This window comes from Ovis canadensis, chromosome 2 (assembly GCF_042477335.2).
Source record: "Ovis canadensis isolate MfBH-ARS-UI-01 breed Bighorn chromosome 2, ARS-UI_OviCan_v2, whole genome shotgun sequence".
NCBI lineage: Eukaryota > Metazoa > Chordata > Mammalia > Artiodactyla > Bovidae > Ovis > Ovis canadensis.
The window spans coordinates 77,147,507-77,164,076 of record NC_091246.1 but is presented as its reverse complement, the minus strand read 5'-3'; the positions used below and the strand labels follow the sequence as shown (position 1 = coordinate 77,164,076).

The following is a 16,570-nucleotide window of genomic DNA, read 5'->3' as shown; positions in this document are numbered from 1 at the left end:
CTTTTCAAATCAGAATTATGTTTCTGTTTGTAAGGAAAAAAAGTAGGTAGACAGGGAGATGAGGTTTCTTGTTTTCCCCTTCTCTGTCTGTTCATTTCTTGTGGCATACTTCATTTTCATTTCCTGAAGGAGAAAGAAACTATCAAAGTTAATAATGTCATTTTGCTATTTTTGAGAGGAACTAATATTTATGTGTGCCTCAAATGTAAAGTTATTTGAAATCTTATAGAGATTCTACCAGGAGTCATTTGAAAAGTGAAATTACAGACACTCAGACCATTGGCTTTTTCTATGTATCAAAACTAAACATATGAAAAGTCATTAATGTGTCCATATTGATAGGCTTTGTTTTACTCTTCAGTTCTTATAATCCAGTTGATTTCACCAGAGTCATCATGTACTTATAGTCACCAGCTGTCTTCAGACTAAGTCATAGTCTAAGCCAAAAATGAGATGATTGAGTTATTACTATGTATTTATATATAATATCTCATAAACCTTCTTGAGGTTTTTCTTTTTTTTCTCCAATTTATTGTCATGAATACATGTTTGGGGCAAAACAGAATTATGACATGGTGTGCTGTGATGTGAAAGAGTATAATTTGAGTTGAGTTTATTTTATAAAAATAATTCTTTATATTTAGATTCAGAGGTATATTGGGTGTGTTTAATGACATTCTGTTTAATTTAAAGACATTGTTCTATTGCCCTTTTTAAATCTCAGCACTGTTTTCTATAGTTGAAATGAGGCTTTTGGTGCTGCATGTATTTAAGAATTCGTTTTCCATATCCCTCATTAATTAAATGAATGTGGCCATTTCATAAACATTATACATATGACTTTATATGAATGTGTAGAAGTATCCTTGCCTTTCTCATCTATGAAATGTGGTGTGTCTTTGCTGTCAAGAGTTCCCATTTCTGTTATATCCCAAACAGGAATCTTCTAGTAGTGGGGAATGCAACACTTAAAGCTGTGACATGAAATAGCTGGTTTTTTTTGGCTTTTAACTACAGTGTTTCTATTTGGACCTTTTTTTCAGTTATACGCCTGACCATTTTTTGATATTCCACATATATGAATTAGTTTGAAACACTGTAACAATTGTTCTGGCAGGGTGAGGGTCAGGGATGGGGGACTGAGTGACCCAGAGGTTGGGTGAGTTTTCTTGTCTAACAGAGTGAATCCTTAGGGTCTATTTATTTGGGAGCCATGGTCGACATGGACCCAAGATTCCCACCTCATTGTTTCAGTTTACAGCCCATACAACCTAGGCATTGTTTACAGCTGTGCTGTGCTGTCCAGAGCTGTTGAAAAATGAAGCTATAGACTGAGTTGTACAGTGGGGCACCCACTATCCTCATGGGAGTATTTAAACTTAAACTTAAATATAGGAAAGTGTTTACTTCCCCAGTTCCACTAGCTGTGTTTAATATAGTCAGTCATTAGTGCAGATAAAGAATATTTCTATCTTACATAAGGTTTTATTGAATAGTGCTAAAGGATTCTTGTCCTAGACCATGAAAAAAATATTTAACGGACTATCTTCTGCTGCAAAATCCTCATGAATAAGCGAAGTGTTGAAAGTTGATTTTGTTTTTTTCTTTTTGTTTCCTTGTGTTATAACTGTGTACTGAGGGCACAGGAAATTCACGAAGCACCCTCAGCGTTCTACCAGACTCACTACAAAGTTTGCTCCAGCCCTGCTTTTGTCTCATTAATCAGAGTTCCCTGGTAGCACATCCTCCTTACAGATTTTTTTTTTTCCTCTTAAATAATTGAAAATCTCTCCTAGTCAGTTTATAGAGGCCTGATCTGTTTGACTATGTGGTCCACTGGAGAAGAGAATGGCAAACCACTTCAGTATTCTTGCCTTGAGAAGCCCATGAACAGCATGAAAAGGCAAAATGATAGGATACTAAAAGTTGAACTCCCCAGGTCAGTAGGTGCCCAGTATGCTACTGGAGATCAGTGAAGAAATAACTCCAGAAAGAATGAAGGGAGGGAGCCAAAGAAGAAACAATACCCAGTTGTGATGTGACTGGTGATAGAAGCAAGGTCTGATGCTGTAAAGAACAATACTGCATAGGAACCTGGAATGTCAGGTCCATGAATCAAGGCAAATTAAAAGTGGTCAAACAGGAGATGGCAAGGGTGAACGTCGACATTCAAGGAATCAGCGAACTAAAATGGACTGGAATGGGTGGATTTAACCTCAGATGACCATTATATCTACTACTGTGAGCAAGAATCCCTTAGAAGAAATGGAGTAGCCATCATGATCAACAAAACAGTCCAAAATGCAGTACTTGGATGCAATCTCAAAAACGACAGAATGATCTCTGTTCGTTTCCAAGGCAAACCATTCAATATCACAGTAATCCAAGTCTATGCCCTGAACAGTAACGTGGAAGAAGCTGAAGTTGAATGGTTCTGTGAAGACCTACAAGACCTATTAGAACTAACACCCAAAAGGGATGTCCTTTTCATAACAGGAGACTGGAATGCAAAACTAGGAAGTAAAGAAACACCTGGAGTAACAGGCAAATTTGGCCTTGGAATATGGAATGAAGCAGGGCAAAAGCTAATAGAGTTTTGCCAAGAGAACACACTGGTCATAGCAAACACTCTCTTCCAACAACACAAGAGAAGACTCTACACATGGACATCACTAGATGGTCAACACCGAAATCCGATTGATTATATTCTTTGCAGCCAAAGATGGAGAAGCTCTATACAGTCAGCAAAAACAAGACTGGGGGCTGATTGTGGCTCAGATCATGAACTCCTTATTGCCAAATTCAGACTTAAATTGAAGAAAGTATGGAAGACCACCAGAGCATTCAGGTATGATGTAAATCAAATCCCTTATGATTATACAGTGGAAGTGAGAAATAGATTTAAGGGACTAGATCTGATAGATAGAGTGCCTGATGAACTGTGGATGGAGGTTCCTGATATTGTACAGGAGACAGGGATCAGACCATCCCCATAGAAAAGAAATGCAAAAAAGCAAAATGGCTGGCTGCGGAGGCCTTACAAACAGCTGTGAAAAGAAGAGAAGTGAAAAGCAAAGGAGAAAAGGAAAGATAAAAGCATCTGAATGCAGAGTTCCAAAGAATACCAAGAAGAGATAAGAAAGCCTTTTTCAGCGATCAGTGCAAAGAAATAGAGGAAAACAACAGAATGGGAAAGACTAGAGATCTCTTCAAGAAAATTAGAGATACCAAGGGAACATTTCATGGAAAGATGGGCTTGATAAAGGACAGAAATGGTCTGGACCTAACAGAAGCAGAAGATATTAAGAAGAGGTGGCAAGAATACACAGAACTGTACAAAAAAGATCTTCAAGACCAAGATAATCATGATGGTGTGATCACTCACCTAGAGCCAGACATCCTGGAATGTGAAGTCAAGTGGGCCTTAGAAAGCATCACTACAAACAAAGCTAGTGGAGGTGATGGAGTTCCAGTTGAGCTCTTTCAAATCCTGAAAGATGATGCTCTGAAAGTGCTGCACTCAATATGCCAGCAAATTTGGAAAACTTAGCAGTGGCCACAGGACTGGAAAAGGTCAGTTTTCATTCCAATCTCAAAGAAAGAATGCTCAAACTACCGCACAATTGCACTCATCTCACATGCTAGTAAAATAATGCTCAAAATTCTCCAAGCCATGCTTCAGCAATATGTGAACCATTAACTTCCACATGACGAAGCTGGTTTTAGAAAAGGCAGAGGAACCAGAGATCAAATTGCCAACATCTGCTGGATCATGGGAAAAGCAAGAGAGTTCCAGAAAACCATCTATTTCTGCTTTATTGACTATGCCAAAGCCTTTGACTGTGTGGATCACAATAAACTGTGGAAAATTCTGAAAGAGATGGGAATACCAGACCACCTGACCTGCCTCTTGAGAAATCTGTATGCAGGTCAGGAAGCAACAGTTGGAACTGGACATGTAACAACAGACTGGTTCCAAATAGGAAAAGGAGTGTGTCAAGGCTGTATATTGTCACCCTGCTTATTTAACTTCTATGCAGAGTACATCATGAGAAACACTGGGCTGGAAGAAGCACAAGCTGGAATCAAGATTGCTGGGAGAAATATCAGTAATCTCAGATATGCAGATGACACCACCCTTATGGCAGAAAGTGAAGAGGAATTAAAAAGCCTCTTGATGAAAGTGAAAGAGGAGACTGAAAAAGTTGGCTTACAGCTCAACATGAAGAAAATGAAGATCATGGCATCCAGTCCCATCACTTCATGGGAAATAGATGGGGAAACAGTGGAAACAGTGTCAGACTTTATTTTGGGGGGCTCCAAAATCACTGCAGATGGTGATTCCTGCCGTGAAATTAAAAGACGCTTACTCCTTGGAAAAAAAAGTTATGACCAACCTACACAGTATATTCAAAAGCAGAGACATTACTTTGCCAACAAAGGTCTGTCTAGTCAAGGCTATGGTTTTTCCTATGGTCATGTATGGATGTGAGAGTTGGACCATGAAGAAGGCTGAGCACCGAAGAATTGATGCTTTTGAACTGTGGTGTTGGAGAAGACTCTTAGGAGTCCCTTGGGTTGCAAGGAGATCCAACCAGTCCATTCTAAAGGAGATCAGTCCTGGGTGTTCTTTGGAAGGACTGATGGTAAAGCTGAAACTCCAGTACTTTGGCCACCTCATGCAAAGAGGTGACTCACTGGAAAAGCCTCAGATGCTGGGAGGGATTGGGGGCAGGAGGAGAAGGGGACAACAGAGGTTGAGATGGTTGGATGGCATCACCGATTCGATGGTCGTGAGTTTGAGTGAATTCCGGGAGTTCGTGATGGACAGGAAGGCCTGGCATGCTGCACTTCATGGTGTCACAAAGAGTCGGATATGACTGACTGACTGAACTCACTAACTGATCTGTTTGAGAAGTTGAATAAAAGAAGTCACAACATTTAGGGATTTCCTTCTTACCCCACCATCTCCCTTCTTTAATGGGCATATACTCAGGTTAAATCCCATTACCATATTATTCCTTTTAAGATGTCTTAAAAGGGGTATTTTAAGACAGAAAGAAGCGAAATGTATAGGAATAAACAATATCCAGTTTCTAGTGAAGGCAACATTAAGTTCTTATCGAGGTTAAAAAAACCTAATTATTTACCTTTGTCTCCCTCTTTTCAGAATAATGGTTTCCTTCTTTAGCTTTCTCCTAGATTGACCAGTATAATTTTTGCAAATAATTTTTAAGATTACAAGCTCATGCAGTTTGATGTGATGTGTTCCAATTTATTGCAATTGTTACTCTTTGCCACTCAGATTTTCCTACATTTGACTGTTAGAAGCCTCATCACCGTGGCTTCCTCAAGATCCGACTCTGTAGCCCAGGGAACTCTGCTCAGTGTTAATGGGGCAGCCAGGCCGTGAGGGGAGTTTCGGAGAGAATGGATACATGTGTATGTATGGCTGAGTCACTTGCTGTTCATTTGAAATTGTCACAGCATTTTGTTAATTGGCTATACTCCAGTCTAATATAAAAAGTTAAAACAAAGAAAACCCCTGGTAATGCCCGAAAGCCTCTTTGCTTGCTGGTATGGCGAGATGTTCCATGTTTATTTTGCACATTTCCTCCAAAAAACCTATAATCACCATTTCTCTAGGAACTTTAAAGATTTTTTTAAAGCTGTTTTCTCTTTTGTTAACATAATCTATAGAAATACCCACAATACAGAAAGCTGAAAAAAATCCTTAAGCATTTTATCAATTTGAATATGAATATATTTATTGCAGAAAAGGGTTCTAATGTTAACTCGAAGTTAAAGGGTTAGATAGGTGTCAGCTAATGAGACCACTTGAAGCAGTAATTCAAGACTCAGGGCAAATATATTGTTCCATTTCAAATTAGATTGCGCACACTGGCCCTCTGAGCTGTTAGTTTCTCTAACCACACACGTACATAATAGAAAAGAAAATGGAAATCAGCAAAATTCTTGCTAACATCTTTGTGCTGTGAGCAGTAAGAAACCAGGGAGTTTTAAATATTTTTAATTTTATGTTCAGCTCATCTAGATGGTTCAGTTTTATCTGCCTGTCCCAGTTTATAAAAGACACAAAGGGCAGGGTAGTTAAAAATCACAGAGTTAGCCTCTGCTGAGGGCTGTTGGACAGATGCAGAATAATTTGTGACGTAAACTAGACCATGGTACTTTTAGTATCTCCAACCCCCTTTTTTTGCTGTTTTTATTGCAGAGTTCTTGGCTACACTTTCTTTAGGCTAATTGAAAGTACTTGTAACATTGATTTATCTGCATTATTTACACTGAAAATGTTTCCTTAAAAATCTCTTGTCCAGGTACTTCCCTGGAGGTCCAGTGCTTAAGGCTTTGCCTTCTGGTGGGGGTTTGATCCCTGGTTGGGGAGCTAAGATCCCACATTTTAGCCTTTGTGCCAAAAAACAAAACAAAACAAAACCTTAAAACAAGTGATGTTGTAACAAATTCAGTCAAGACTTTAAGAAGGGCCCACATAAAAAAATTCTAAAATAGGAAAGATCTTTTGCCCATTTTTGTACCAAAATTCAAATTCCATCTTACTGATACACAAGCCAGCATTTTCCTTTCAGCAAAGTTTCTGTTATAAACAAGATACAGAAGAGAGATTGGCCAAAATGAACCTCTAGAACTGGTTTTATCTTCACACCTCTGATCTCCTCTTGTCATATCTCGGCCAAGGGCATAGCCTATTTAAGTGAAAATAGGTATGTTCATATCTGTGTCTATTTCTAGATCCTGTCGCTGGGTCAAGTCCAGAGATAACATTTGTAGTTTCATTGGGAAGAATTTAGTCTTCTTATGTCCCTTTAGTCAAGCAGGGGGAAAACCAGATCACCCCTTTCCTGAGAGACCCTTCCATACATCTCCATCTCTGAGACTGCACGGAGGCATTATGTAGCAGTTGGCTCTGATACGCTCGCACAGACACAAATTGAGTCTGACAGGACTGATGTCTCCTGGACTTGCTGTCATTTGAAATGCTGGCGTGAGGATGGGAGTGGTGAAAGGGGGGCAGGGGAAGAGCTGATTCCTTTAGCACTTTTGCTATGAAGTTTGGAGAATTTTAACATTTGATAGCAGTGAACTGCTTGATAAGTTGTTTTCCAAATGAGATTGATAACAATAGCTGATTTGGAGCAGCTGGCTAGCTTTTGGTTTCAAGTATGTGCATTTTAATATACAATTTGATTCTTCATGCCACCCACAAATCTGTTGAAAAGAAAGAAAAAAAGGCTATCTAGTGGAATGGTACTTAGAATGATTCACTCCTTTCCTTTTGGTTTTGTATTTCTTGCATTCATACCATTCATGTATAGCACTGAAAAAGTATCTTTTTAGAAAAAATTTTATTCTCGTGCTCAGTTTCGTAAAAGATGCACTATGGTATCTGTATTGCAATTCTTTTTTAAAGTACAAGTTATTTTAAGTTTCTAGGGTATTTCTGGCTATCTCTAGTGTCTTGTCACAAGTTTGTATGTGTCTCCACATATTCCAACATGCAAAACTTAGAGATAACCATTTCATGGGCAAACATGTTCTGATTGTCTTTCTTAAGTTACTCTCACAGTGAAAGGAGAAGGCGATAATGTTGAAAATGCTTTCTTTCTTTATTAAGAGCCTACTGTGTATAAAATGTTGTGTTCAATTTACTGAAGGTTCTGTAGGAACTATTATTTATTACCTAAAGAGCCATACTTCCAACTGTTGCTTGGAGCCAGTCAGTCATCACTTCCTCTTTTTCTGTTCCCACCAGGACCACCATCACTCTTATGGTCTGTGTTACTTCTTACTTGTGACTCTTGATAATAGTGTTCTGTAAATCATCCCACATTCAGCTGTCACTTAATCTTTTCAAAGCTTCATTCTGTATTGTTCTTCTCCAAAGCCTTAAATAATCCCCTTTGTGGTTTGCTGCAGAAAGGCTGGTAGACTTAGGTTGGTATCCATGGCTCTCCACTATCTGCTGTTTTTTAAGCCTGAGCCATTGTGTTTTGCCTCATCCTCTTTTGGTTTCCTAACGGATCCATCACACCTATCCTGTAGTGTCAGTGTGGACCTGGGATCAGCTGCTTCAGCATCTTTCAAAAACTCGTTAGAAATGCAGGTTTCTGGACCCCCACCACAGACCTACTACATCACAGACTCTGTTGGGAGGGTGCCTTGGTGTAAGCATGCCAGGTGGTTCTGATGCATATTGATATTTGGGAAGTCCTGATCCAGGCCAGTCAGGTGACTCACCTTTGCCAGGGTTCCTTTTTCACTGCCCTGCTTTTTGCTTAGAATTCCTGGAATGCCTTGCCTTTCTTTTGGTAAAATCCTGCCAGTACTCCAGGGTCTAGTTGGAGACACTGCTTTTTTCCATGATGTCATTCCTGCTCCCTGTATTCCATGGCATTATTAGGCTTTCCTCCCTGGCACTAATCGCTTATTAACCTGTACTCATCATCCAACGTACCTGGCTTATTTTCCCTCCTAAACTGGAAAATCACAGAGGGTGGAATCTGACTCATTTGTGTATCTTGAGATGCACAAATGAGTAGCAGTTCTGATGTTTTGCACGCAGTAGGCTCTGTAAAAGTAGTCTGTGGCTTATTGATTTTACATAGAGGATTGAGAAAACTAAGCCCTTGCCCAGGAGGCATATAAACATCCTGCTAAGTCAAAGTGGCTTATGCTAGCTATTGTTTTGACTTATTGAAGCCAAACTAGACCTAAATGTGATGTGTCTTTAGGGAAGAAGCCAAATGTGCTGGTGTAAAACATTCTAACCTCTACTGTTTAGCTGGAGAAGTTGAATTAACACTGTCATTTCACCTGGTGCCAAAAAAGCAACTTCCATTATTCTGCCAATAATAGACTTTTATCCTGCACGGTGGAGCATCTCTTAAATCTTACACATAACATTGATGTGCTTTCTTCCACCGATGTATTCATGTAATATTTCCTAAGATGTGACAGTTTCTTCTCATAAAGCATTGCCCAAAAGGTGGCCTGAGCAGAGAGTAAAATTCAAAATGGTTGGCTTCAAGATGACCTGAACATGGGAATAAGATAAGCTTGGGCTGCCTCATTTCACAAACCAGGTTGTTTGTTTCCTAATACAAAGGCATCACGGTTACAGTTTATGGGCTATATACAGTGGTTTGCGTCTCTCATGGTGGTGGGATGGAACAAGGTGAAAAGAGTGAGGAGTCTAAGTGTCTTTGTCTTTCTCCCCTTTCTTCTACCGCCCCCCTCACAGGCTCTGAAAGTGTTCCAGCTGAAATTTCAGATCAGGCTGACTTGCTGCGGCTTCTGAGGCAGTGATTCCAAGCTGCCAGTGTGTGCTGGTGCCAAGCTGCAAGATGGTGCACATAGCCAGGCCATTGCTGCTGCTCCTTGCCTTCTTCCTCCACGCGGATGCTGAGAGTAAGCCATCCTCCCCTTCCCTGGGGGGCTGGGACCATAATGAGTGGTTTTGTTTGCAGTTGGCACCATGCTCAGGGCTGCTGAATATGTTTCCTTTGGAAGTAAATCCTGAGACACTGTGGGATCCTCCTTGGCTACCAGCCAGCCTTTCAGAGAGATTATTGATGTGACTTCCTTACCATTTCCTCTCTTGCTTAATGCCCTTTTTCTTGTGCATCTAACTGCTCCTACTGTTTTGGCTTTTTTTTTTTTCTAATACTCTTACCAGCCCAGTGGCAAAAGATACTATGAGACCAATGATAGAACACAAACTGGGATTAACCAGTTGTTGGTGCCAATAAGTAAACATTGCTCAGACCCATTAGAAATTTCTTTAGTTTTGTGGCTATGTCTATGTTTAGAAAAATGCACAATGTCACATTGAGCCCAATTAAACTTCCAAGCCCTTGTAGCTGTCATAGCAGCTGTTCTAATGTACCGTTTCCGACAGCTGTCGTGGAGTACAGTATTCAAACAAATCAAGCAGAACTGACAACTCTGTGGCTGGGTGAAGAGTGTGGAAGTGTGAGGAGAATTCTGTGGCATACAGACCCCAAAGTTTGGATTATGGGACTCAGTTTGTGAAGCCAAGATTGTGGTCAATTAACTTGCCAGTTAATGAGACTGTCATATCTCCTTTGTAATTCAGAAGTCATTAGACCTACCTTGTTTACTTAATGTTTCTTTCTCCATCTGTCCTTTGGCTTTTGGGGAAGAGACAGTCCTGGAAAAAGGCACGTCTGGCTTGCATTCACCGACATGTCTGGTTCTTGCTAGTGGTTTAGCTCTTATGAGAGTTGACCATTCTCTTTGGAGTCCCCTTGGTACTATCAAAGTGTGTAACATCTGTAGTCGTTAACTTTTACTTACACCGACTATTTCAGATTAAACTTGATTCATGTTAAAGATGTTTCAAAGACAGTGATCCTGCGTCCTGTTGGCCCTTACCTATTAATTGCATTTCAACAAGACTTTCCTCAATAGCAGCCAATTTCTTTGTTTAAATAGGGGCTCTAGTTTTTAAAGAGAGCTTTCCAGGAGTGAAAGGAATATTGCTAATGATAGGATACATATGGAACATACATGTTTTAAGCACAGCATTCTCTGGTTAATAATGTATATAGTCTCCTAATTAGCACTTGGGAGTGCTGGTTTAAGGTGAAGCCAAGGAATTTCTACTACAATGCCAGCAAATAATTAACTGGGAAAAGACCCAAATGAAAGACGCTTGTGTTATTTTAAAGCCGTTTATGTCAAAACCTATTTTAATATTGAAATCTAAATTTAGTGTATTAAAGAAATAAGGCATATGGATTTATTTCTCTGTTGTGGCTAGAGTGAAAAAAAATAAGTTGTTCTACAGTTTTTAATTTTTGGCAAAAGCATATTAAGACCGTGGGAATTCACTTTAATATCATATCTTAGAGATTTTCTTAAAGTTACTACACCTAATTATCATATATCCACGAAGTTATCATTCTAGATAAGTAAGCATATTCTTCTACTGAAAAGCTTTGCTTTTGCTTAATTCTCTGGTGAAAAGTGGCAGACAGATACCAAGCACTGAAGAACAAGTACTTTTAAAATTTAAAATTATCTTTTAAAGACAGTCTAGTATTCCTCCTCTTGTTCTCCCTCTTCTCTTTCTCTTCTACTCTTTCCTCACATTTCTTATCCAGTAGAATCTTAAGCAAGAAATTACAAAGGCCTGAGTAAGTGATTATTAGTTACATTAAGATATTTACCATGTTATATATATATATGTGATACCAATTTTCAACCTCAAGATGTAATCTGGAAAATAATCCTTACTCGCTCACTCTTCCCTTTGCACTACAAGGAGGGGCAGGCTTCTTCTTTGCCAAATTAATTTTGTTTCGTGTTTGTGTCTCCTCAACCTTACTTTAGGATATTTTCCCTTTAATACATTCTTTTACCATTGTTGAACAGCATATGTAACCTGAGTATTCCTGGGGAAACAAAGAATCAGCCATGGTTTTTCTTTTTTTTTTTTTTTTTTTTTTAGGTACATTGTAAAAGAAGAAAGAACATCCCCTAGTAATCTATTGGAGGATATTCATGGTGCATGTAAACACATATAGAGCCTGAGATACAATTTTAGCCACTAAGAATGTTTAAAGAACAATGGATAAAATAGGATTTAGACTGTAAGCCATTAAATTGTGCCATTAGCATCACTTAAAACACCGAAAAAAATAAAGATAGAAGTTACAATGAAGAAAAAATTGATTCTTCACCGCCGTATAAAGATGGTATTTCTCAGGCTTGTATTACCTGGGCCACTGATTTGTTTCTCTATGATTTCTTTAGAATATCTAGCTATATTTTTTCCCTCTTTCCTAACTGTATTTTATATTTGTACAAGGCATTGGAAGTTATATTTCAAAATTTAATAGTAGCTTGTCAAAGCCATTCAGTTACTATTGAATAATTTCTTTTTAAATATTATTCTCTTTTGAAGAAGGGATGATATGTTAGGTTGGGAGTGGAAAGCAGCCACTCTGGTGAGCTCTCTTAACTCTATGTGTTCAACTCCCTCCCTTTAGAAATGATTAATTCCAAAGAGCCATGAAGTTAGGCTTATGATCTGTTATGTGGAACACCAGAGCAAAGTGCTGGTGTGATGTTGCATTTAGAAGAGCTCTCGTGAGCCTTGGTTCAAACCCAGGTTGAAGAATTGTGATAATATCCCTTTAGCAAAAATTTATAGTTTTTGCAGTGCCTATGTAAAGTGCCTGGTCAATCTCCACTATTATTTTTAAAGACTGCACGTGTGCGTGGATCCTATTTCTTTTTGTCCTATGTGTGTAACACTTGAAATGTTGTCGCTTATTGCTTCTTGAACGCACATACACATGGTAGAGCTGTGGTCTCAGGGAAGAGTCAAGTCTCTCTCAGTATTAAGAGTAGCCCTTCTGCATGCCAGGCTGACCAGTTTTCTGTCGTGGTTTGACTGAGATCAGTTTGGTGTTAATATGCGTGCAAATTCTAGATGAATTTAGAATATATTATATTAATATAATCCTGGGGTAAATATCTTTCTGTTGGTTCAGTTTTCATAATAGTTTCTGATAATTTTATTTAGTATTAGTTTGCTATTTACCAGTCATTTTTTTTGTTTTTTAAACTAAATGCAGACCAAGAATCTGCTGTTAAATCTTCTTCTATAAAACTGATTTCACTACAATGAAATCATTTACAGTCTAGACCTGAGTTTATGCTTCTTGGCCACTGCCATTGGACGTGAGTGTTACTGGATCTTTATTATAAACACAACTGTCGACAGATGAATTCCTAAAACGGTTTAGGTCATCTTTTTCCCGCTGCTTTTTGCCACTTTGCTGTCTCAGATGGTGAACACACCCTCATTTTCCTTCTTGCTGTTAATGAACCTCCCTGTAGTCCCCAACAACTTGCAGTACTTCTGTCCTATATGAAAGCAACTAGGTTTCTTTTATCCCCCCTCTGGTAGTATATCTCTCTGTCCAGTGTAACTCGATTATTTCTTTGACATTAGAGAATAGATTGACAGCGGTATTGTAAGATGACCATTTTTTCCTTGCTTGTTTTCTGTGCTACTCAGTAAAGTAAGCTCTGAAACCAGAGTCTGGTTTTAAATTCTGGCTGTCCTACTGTAACCTGGAGCATGATGCCTCGTACTCTTTGCCTCAATTTCCTGTCTTAAAAATGTGGATGGTGAGTGATGATGGTGATGGCATAGAATAGTGCCTTCTCAGGTTTATTGAGGATGAAATGAATTAATGTAAAACACACATCAGCAGATAACACACAGTAGATATTTAATAAGTGTTATCTATTACTATTCAAAAACATTCAGCTAACATTTTTCATTGAGTACTTGTGTTTAGGTACTGTGCTAAAATTATTTAAATTTGATCTACAGATTATCAAAATTTGGATGATTGATAAGCCAGATAAACCAGATTTTCCTGCAGTGTGTTAAAGTCCCCAGCTTGCCTCTCTGTTTAAAAAAAAAAAAAATCCTATACATAGGCAACTCTTATAAACTCTGTTCCAGGAGTTAATCTGAAGATCAAGAGGGGAAAATTTGAAGCATATCTGCTTTTTCAAGCTTAAGATATTACCAGTTTAAAATTAATTTGGCTTGGGTCTAATGGATAATGGAAAGTGTTTCCATCTTCCTGTTTTGTTCCGTCCTGTAATGAATTTTCTTGAGCTGCTCAGAAGGAGGAGCTGGAGATAGTTACTCTAACCAAATACAGGAATATATGGGTCCCTGGTCTGGAAAGGTCGAGATGGAAGTAAACACAGTAATGAAGAGAGTAAGTGGCTTTTGATATGGCCAGAAATTATTCTTCAGGAAGAAAACTAAAACACAGGAAAATGATGAGTTTGAAGGGCAGGGCGAATGATTCCTTTTGTATTTTGCAGAAATTACTTCTGCAAAGAAGCCTAACTCAAGTACTTAGATCACCAAAATGAAGTTAGGAATGGAAAGACTGTCTGTTTTCTGTCATCAAAGTGTATTCCTTCCAGTAGACAGGGCTGTTTCACTGAGAGCATTCATAGCTCATCAGAAATGTCCTTTAGTTTTTATTTTGGATTATGAGTGTTTACATATGTATGATACATGTATATATGCTTGCATGTATTTATGTATTTAGATCACAAACCATTTAACGATCTATTAAAATGTATTAAATGCTAGGGATGATGAAAATGTTCTAAAATTTGATTGGGGTACTGATACTAATTGGATATACAGGTACAAAATACCATTGAAGTAAGACATTTTGAATGGGTGATCTGTATGTCTGTGAATTGTATTCCAGTAAAGCTATTTGAAAAACAAAAGGTAAACTGCTGCTTAGCACAGCTCTCTGGTTAGATTCCCTTTGGTGTATGTCACCTGAATAAAAAGTGTACTGGTTCCTTGGGCCAGTTAGAATAGACATGCTCATTGACGAAAGCAGGAAGAAAGCCAGTTCATTTTCCATGCTTATCAATGCCTTCCTTGTTTTCCTTTTCTCTGAATTTGCAGAGATGTGACAAAATAAAAAAACCCTTACTGCTCCCTCCTTCCTCCCCTCACAGTAAAGTAGCTAGCTAAATTAGCACCATCCAGCTGTCTGCAGCAAGAAAAGTATTCCAACTATTTCACTTATCCTTTGCAGAGTTTTCTGTAGCTTTCTCAATTAATTGCTCCCAGCAGAGCTGTACCTATCTAGTAAGGTTAAGAATATGTCACACAATCAACAAATGTGTATACTTCAAAGCATTTTATTGTGTATAGAGGGACTTGCTTTATTTTTAGTCCAAGATAGGACGTATTTGTTATCTCTGATCTCTACTTGTGATGAGGCCCTTAAGCTTGACAGATGGAACAACATCTGAAATATTTGTGAATTGCTTCTTGTTACTGCTCATAGCCTGGTGATATTTGACTATACCATTTTGTGATTCCTTAATTTCTTTCCCAGGACATTCTTAGTTTCTTTAATTTTCCTCGCATAGTTACTATTTACCTGATAAGTTTGATCTGTTTGGGAGCCTCCACTCTTCTGCCTTTGTGGTCCTGCTTCAGTAAATTCAGAGAATTCCCAACCAGGGTCCATCTTGAAATAAAGAATTAAAAGTACTGGTGCTTGGGTGGAAATAGATTCTCTTACATATAATTTTGCTTTTTCTCTTTCCCTTACCTTGCTTTAGATTTATTTATTCATTTGTGATGCAGTGTGTATGTGTGAGAGAGAAAGAGAGAGCGCTAGTGAGTGAGCATGTACTCCATGGAAAGCTTTGTGTATAATGGTGGGGATACAAAGATTTAAAGAAGTGTGGTTCCACATCAACTTGTAATCTTCCTTTAGATTTCTTAGCTCACTTTTCAAAACTCTCTCAAGCAGCACGCCTAAGCTTTATCTCCAGGCAGGAAGTCTTTCTTAAGAATATAGACTTGGAAGCCGAATGTGCTTAGTTGCTCAGTCAGGTCCAACTCTTTGTGACCCTATGGGCTATACAGTCCGTGGAATTCTCTAGGCAAGAATACTGGAGTAGGTAGGCTTTCCCTTTTCCAGGGGATCTTCCTAATTCAGGGATTGAACTCAGGTCTCCCGCATTGCAGGCAGATTCTTTACAAGCTGAGCCCCAGGTGAAGCCCTGTGTTCAAATCTTGCCTCTGCTTTATAAGTGTTCTGACTATGTGCAAGTTACAAGTCTGTAGGCCATTTTCATATCTGTAAAATGAGGATGAAAAATGGCATGCATTCGATATGGATATCTTAAGGATTAAATAGAGAACTGCTTATAAAGTATTTTGAAGAATAGGATTAAATATTCACTAAATGTCAGTTGCTGTTGTGCTTTTTTCTCATTGATTTGCATCATTTCCAAATTAGAATCATATGTATGTAGATCTAAAGATTTAGATCAATATTTAGAACATTGGTGATCCCATTAACTTCATAATTTGAGCAGTATCTTTTGAAACTGTAAATATGTATTATTATATATACAGTTTTGCCACCAAAAGGCATTGACTGATTGGTACATTCATGTATTTAATACTCCCTTTAATGATTATTTATTGGACATATTTCCTGTGTCAAGTGTTGAAGTAACTACTGGCTAAAAAAGGATGAGGTAAAGAAATAGGATCCTTACCCCATAGAGGGATGATTAATCTCAAAATTTTTATATGTTCAGTGATAAATATTATGAGGGAAGAAAATAAGGAGGCTAGTGTCTCAGCTATTCAGAAGAGTAATAAAAAGTTTCTGAAGCAGTGATTTATTTTTTTTGCTTACTGTGAAATAATTTTAGACTTGAAAGAAATTAAAATTGTAAAGTATTTTCCATGTAGACTTCACACGTATTTCCCCAGTAATGATGTGTTATATAATTGCAGTACATTATCAAAATCAGAAAGTCAATATTAGCACAAGACTTTTAACTACAGGTTTTACTAGTTTTCACATCATTTTTTTAAAAAAAGATGTAGTTCTATTAAAGAAGATCAAATGCATAGCTCTTAGGGAATGATTTTTGAGTTAGCACTTGATGGGTGAATAGAAGTTAACTACAC

The 16,570-nt window shown here is 38.2% G+C and overlaps 2 protein-coding genes across 16 annotated transcripts in view; both read left to right on the top strand.

Annotated features, from left to right (window-relative positions):
- The window catches only part of LOC138432368 (uncharacterized), a 121,074-nt gene extending 111,627 nt beyond the window's left edge, over positions 1-9,447 (top strand). The window contains exon 5 of the mRNA XM_069573721.1: positions 9,281-9,447. Within this exon, the coding sequence (XP_069429822.1) occupies positions 9,281-9,287 (7 nt within the window). The 3' untranslated portion in view covers positions 9,288-9,447. The remainder of the gene's footprint in view (positions 1-9,280) is intronic.
- PTPRD (protein tyrosine phosphatase receptor type D) overlaps positions 9,281-16,570 on the top strand; it is a 443,130-nt gene continuing 435,840 nt past the window's right edge. For all 15 annotated transcript variants that reach the window (XM_069576561.1, XM_069576552.1, XM_069576559.1 and 12 more), the window contains exon 1: positions 9,281-9,447. In XM_069576561.1, the coding sequence (XP_069432662.1) occupies positions 9,384-9,447 (64 nt within the window). In that variant the 5' untranslated portion in view covers positions 9,281-9,383. The remainder of the gene's footprint in view (positions 9,448-16,570) is intronic.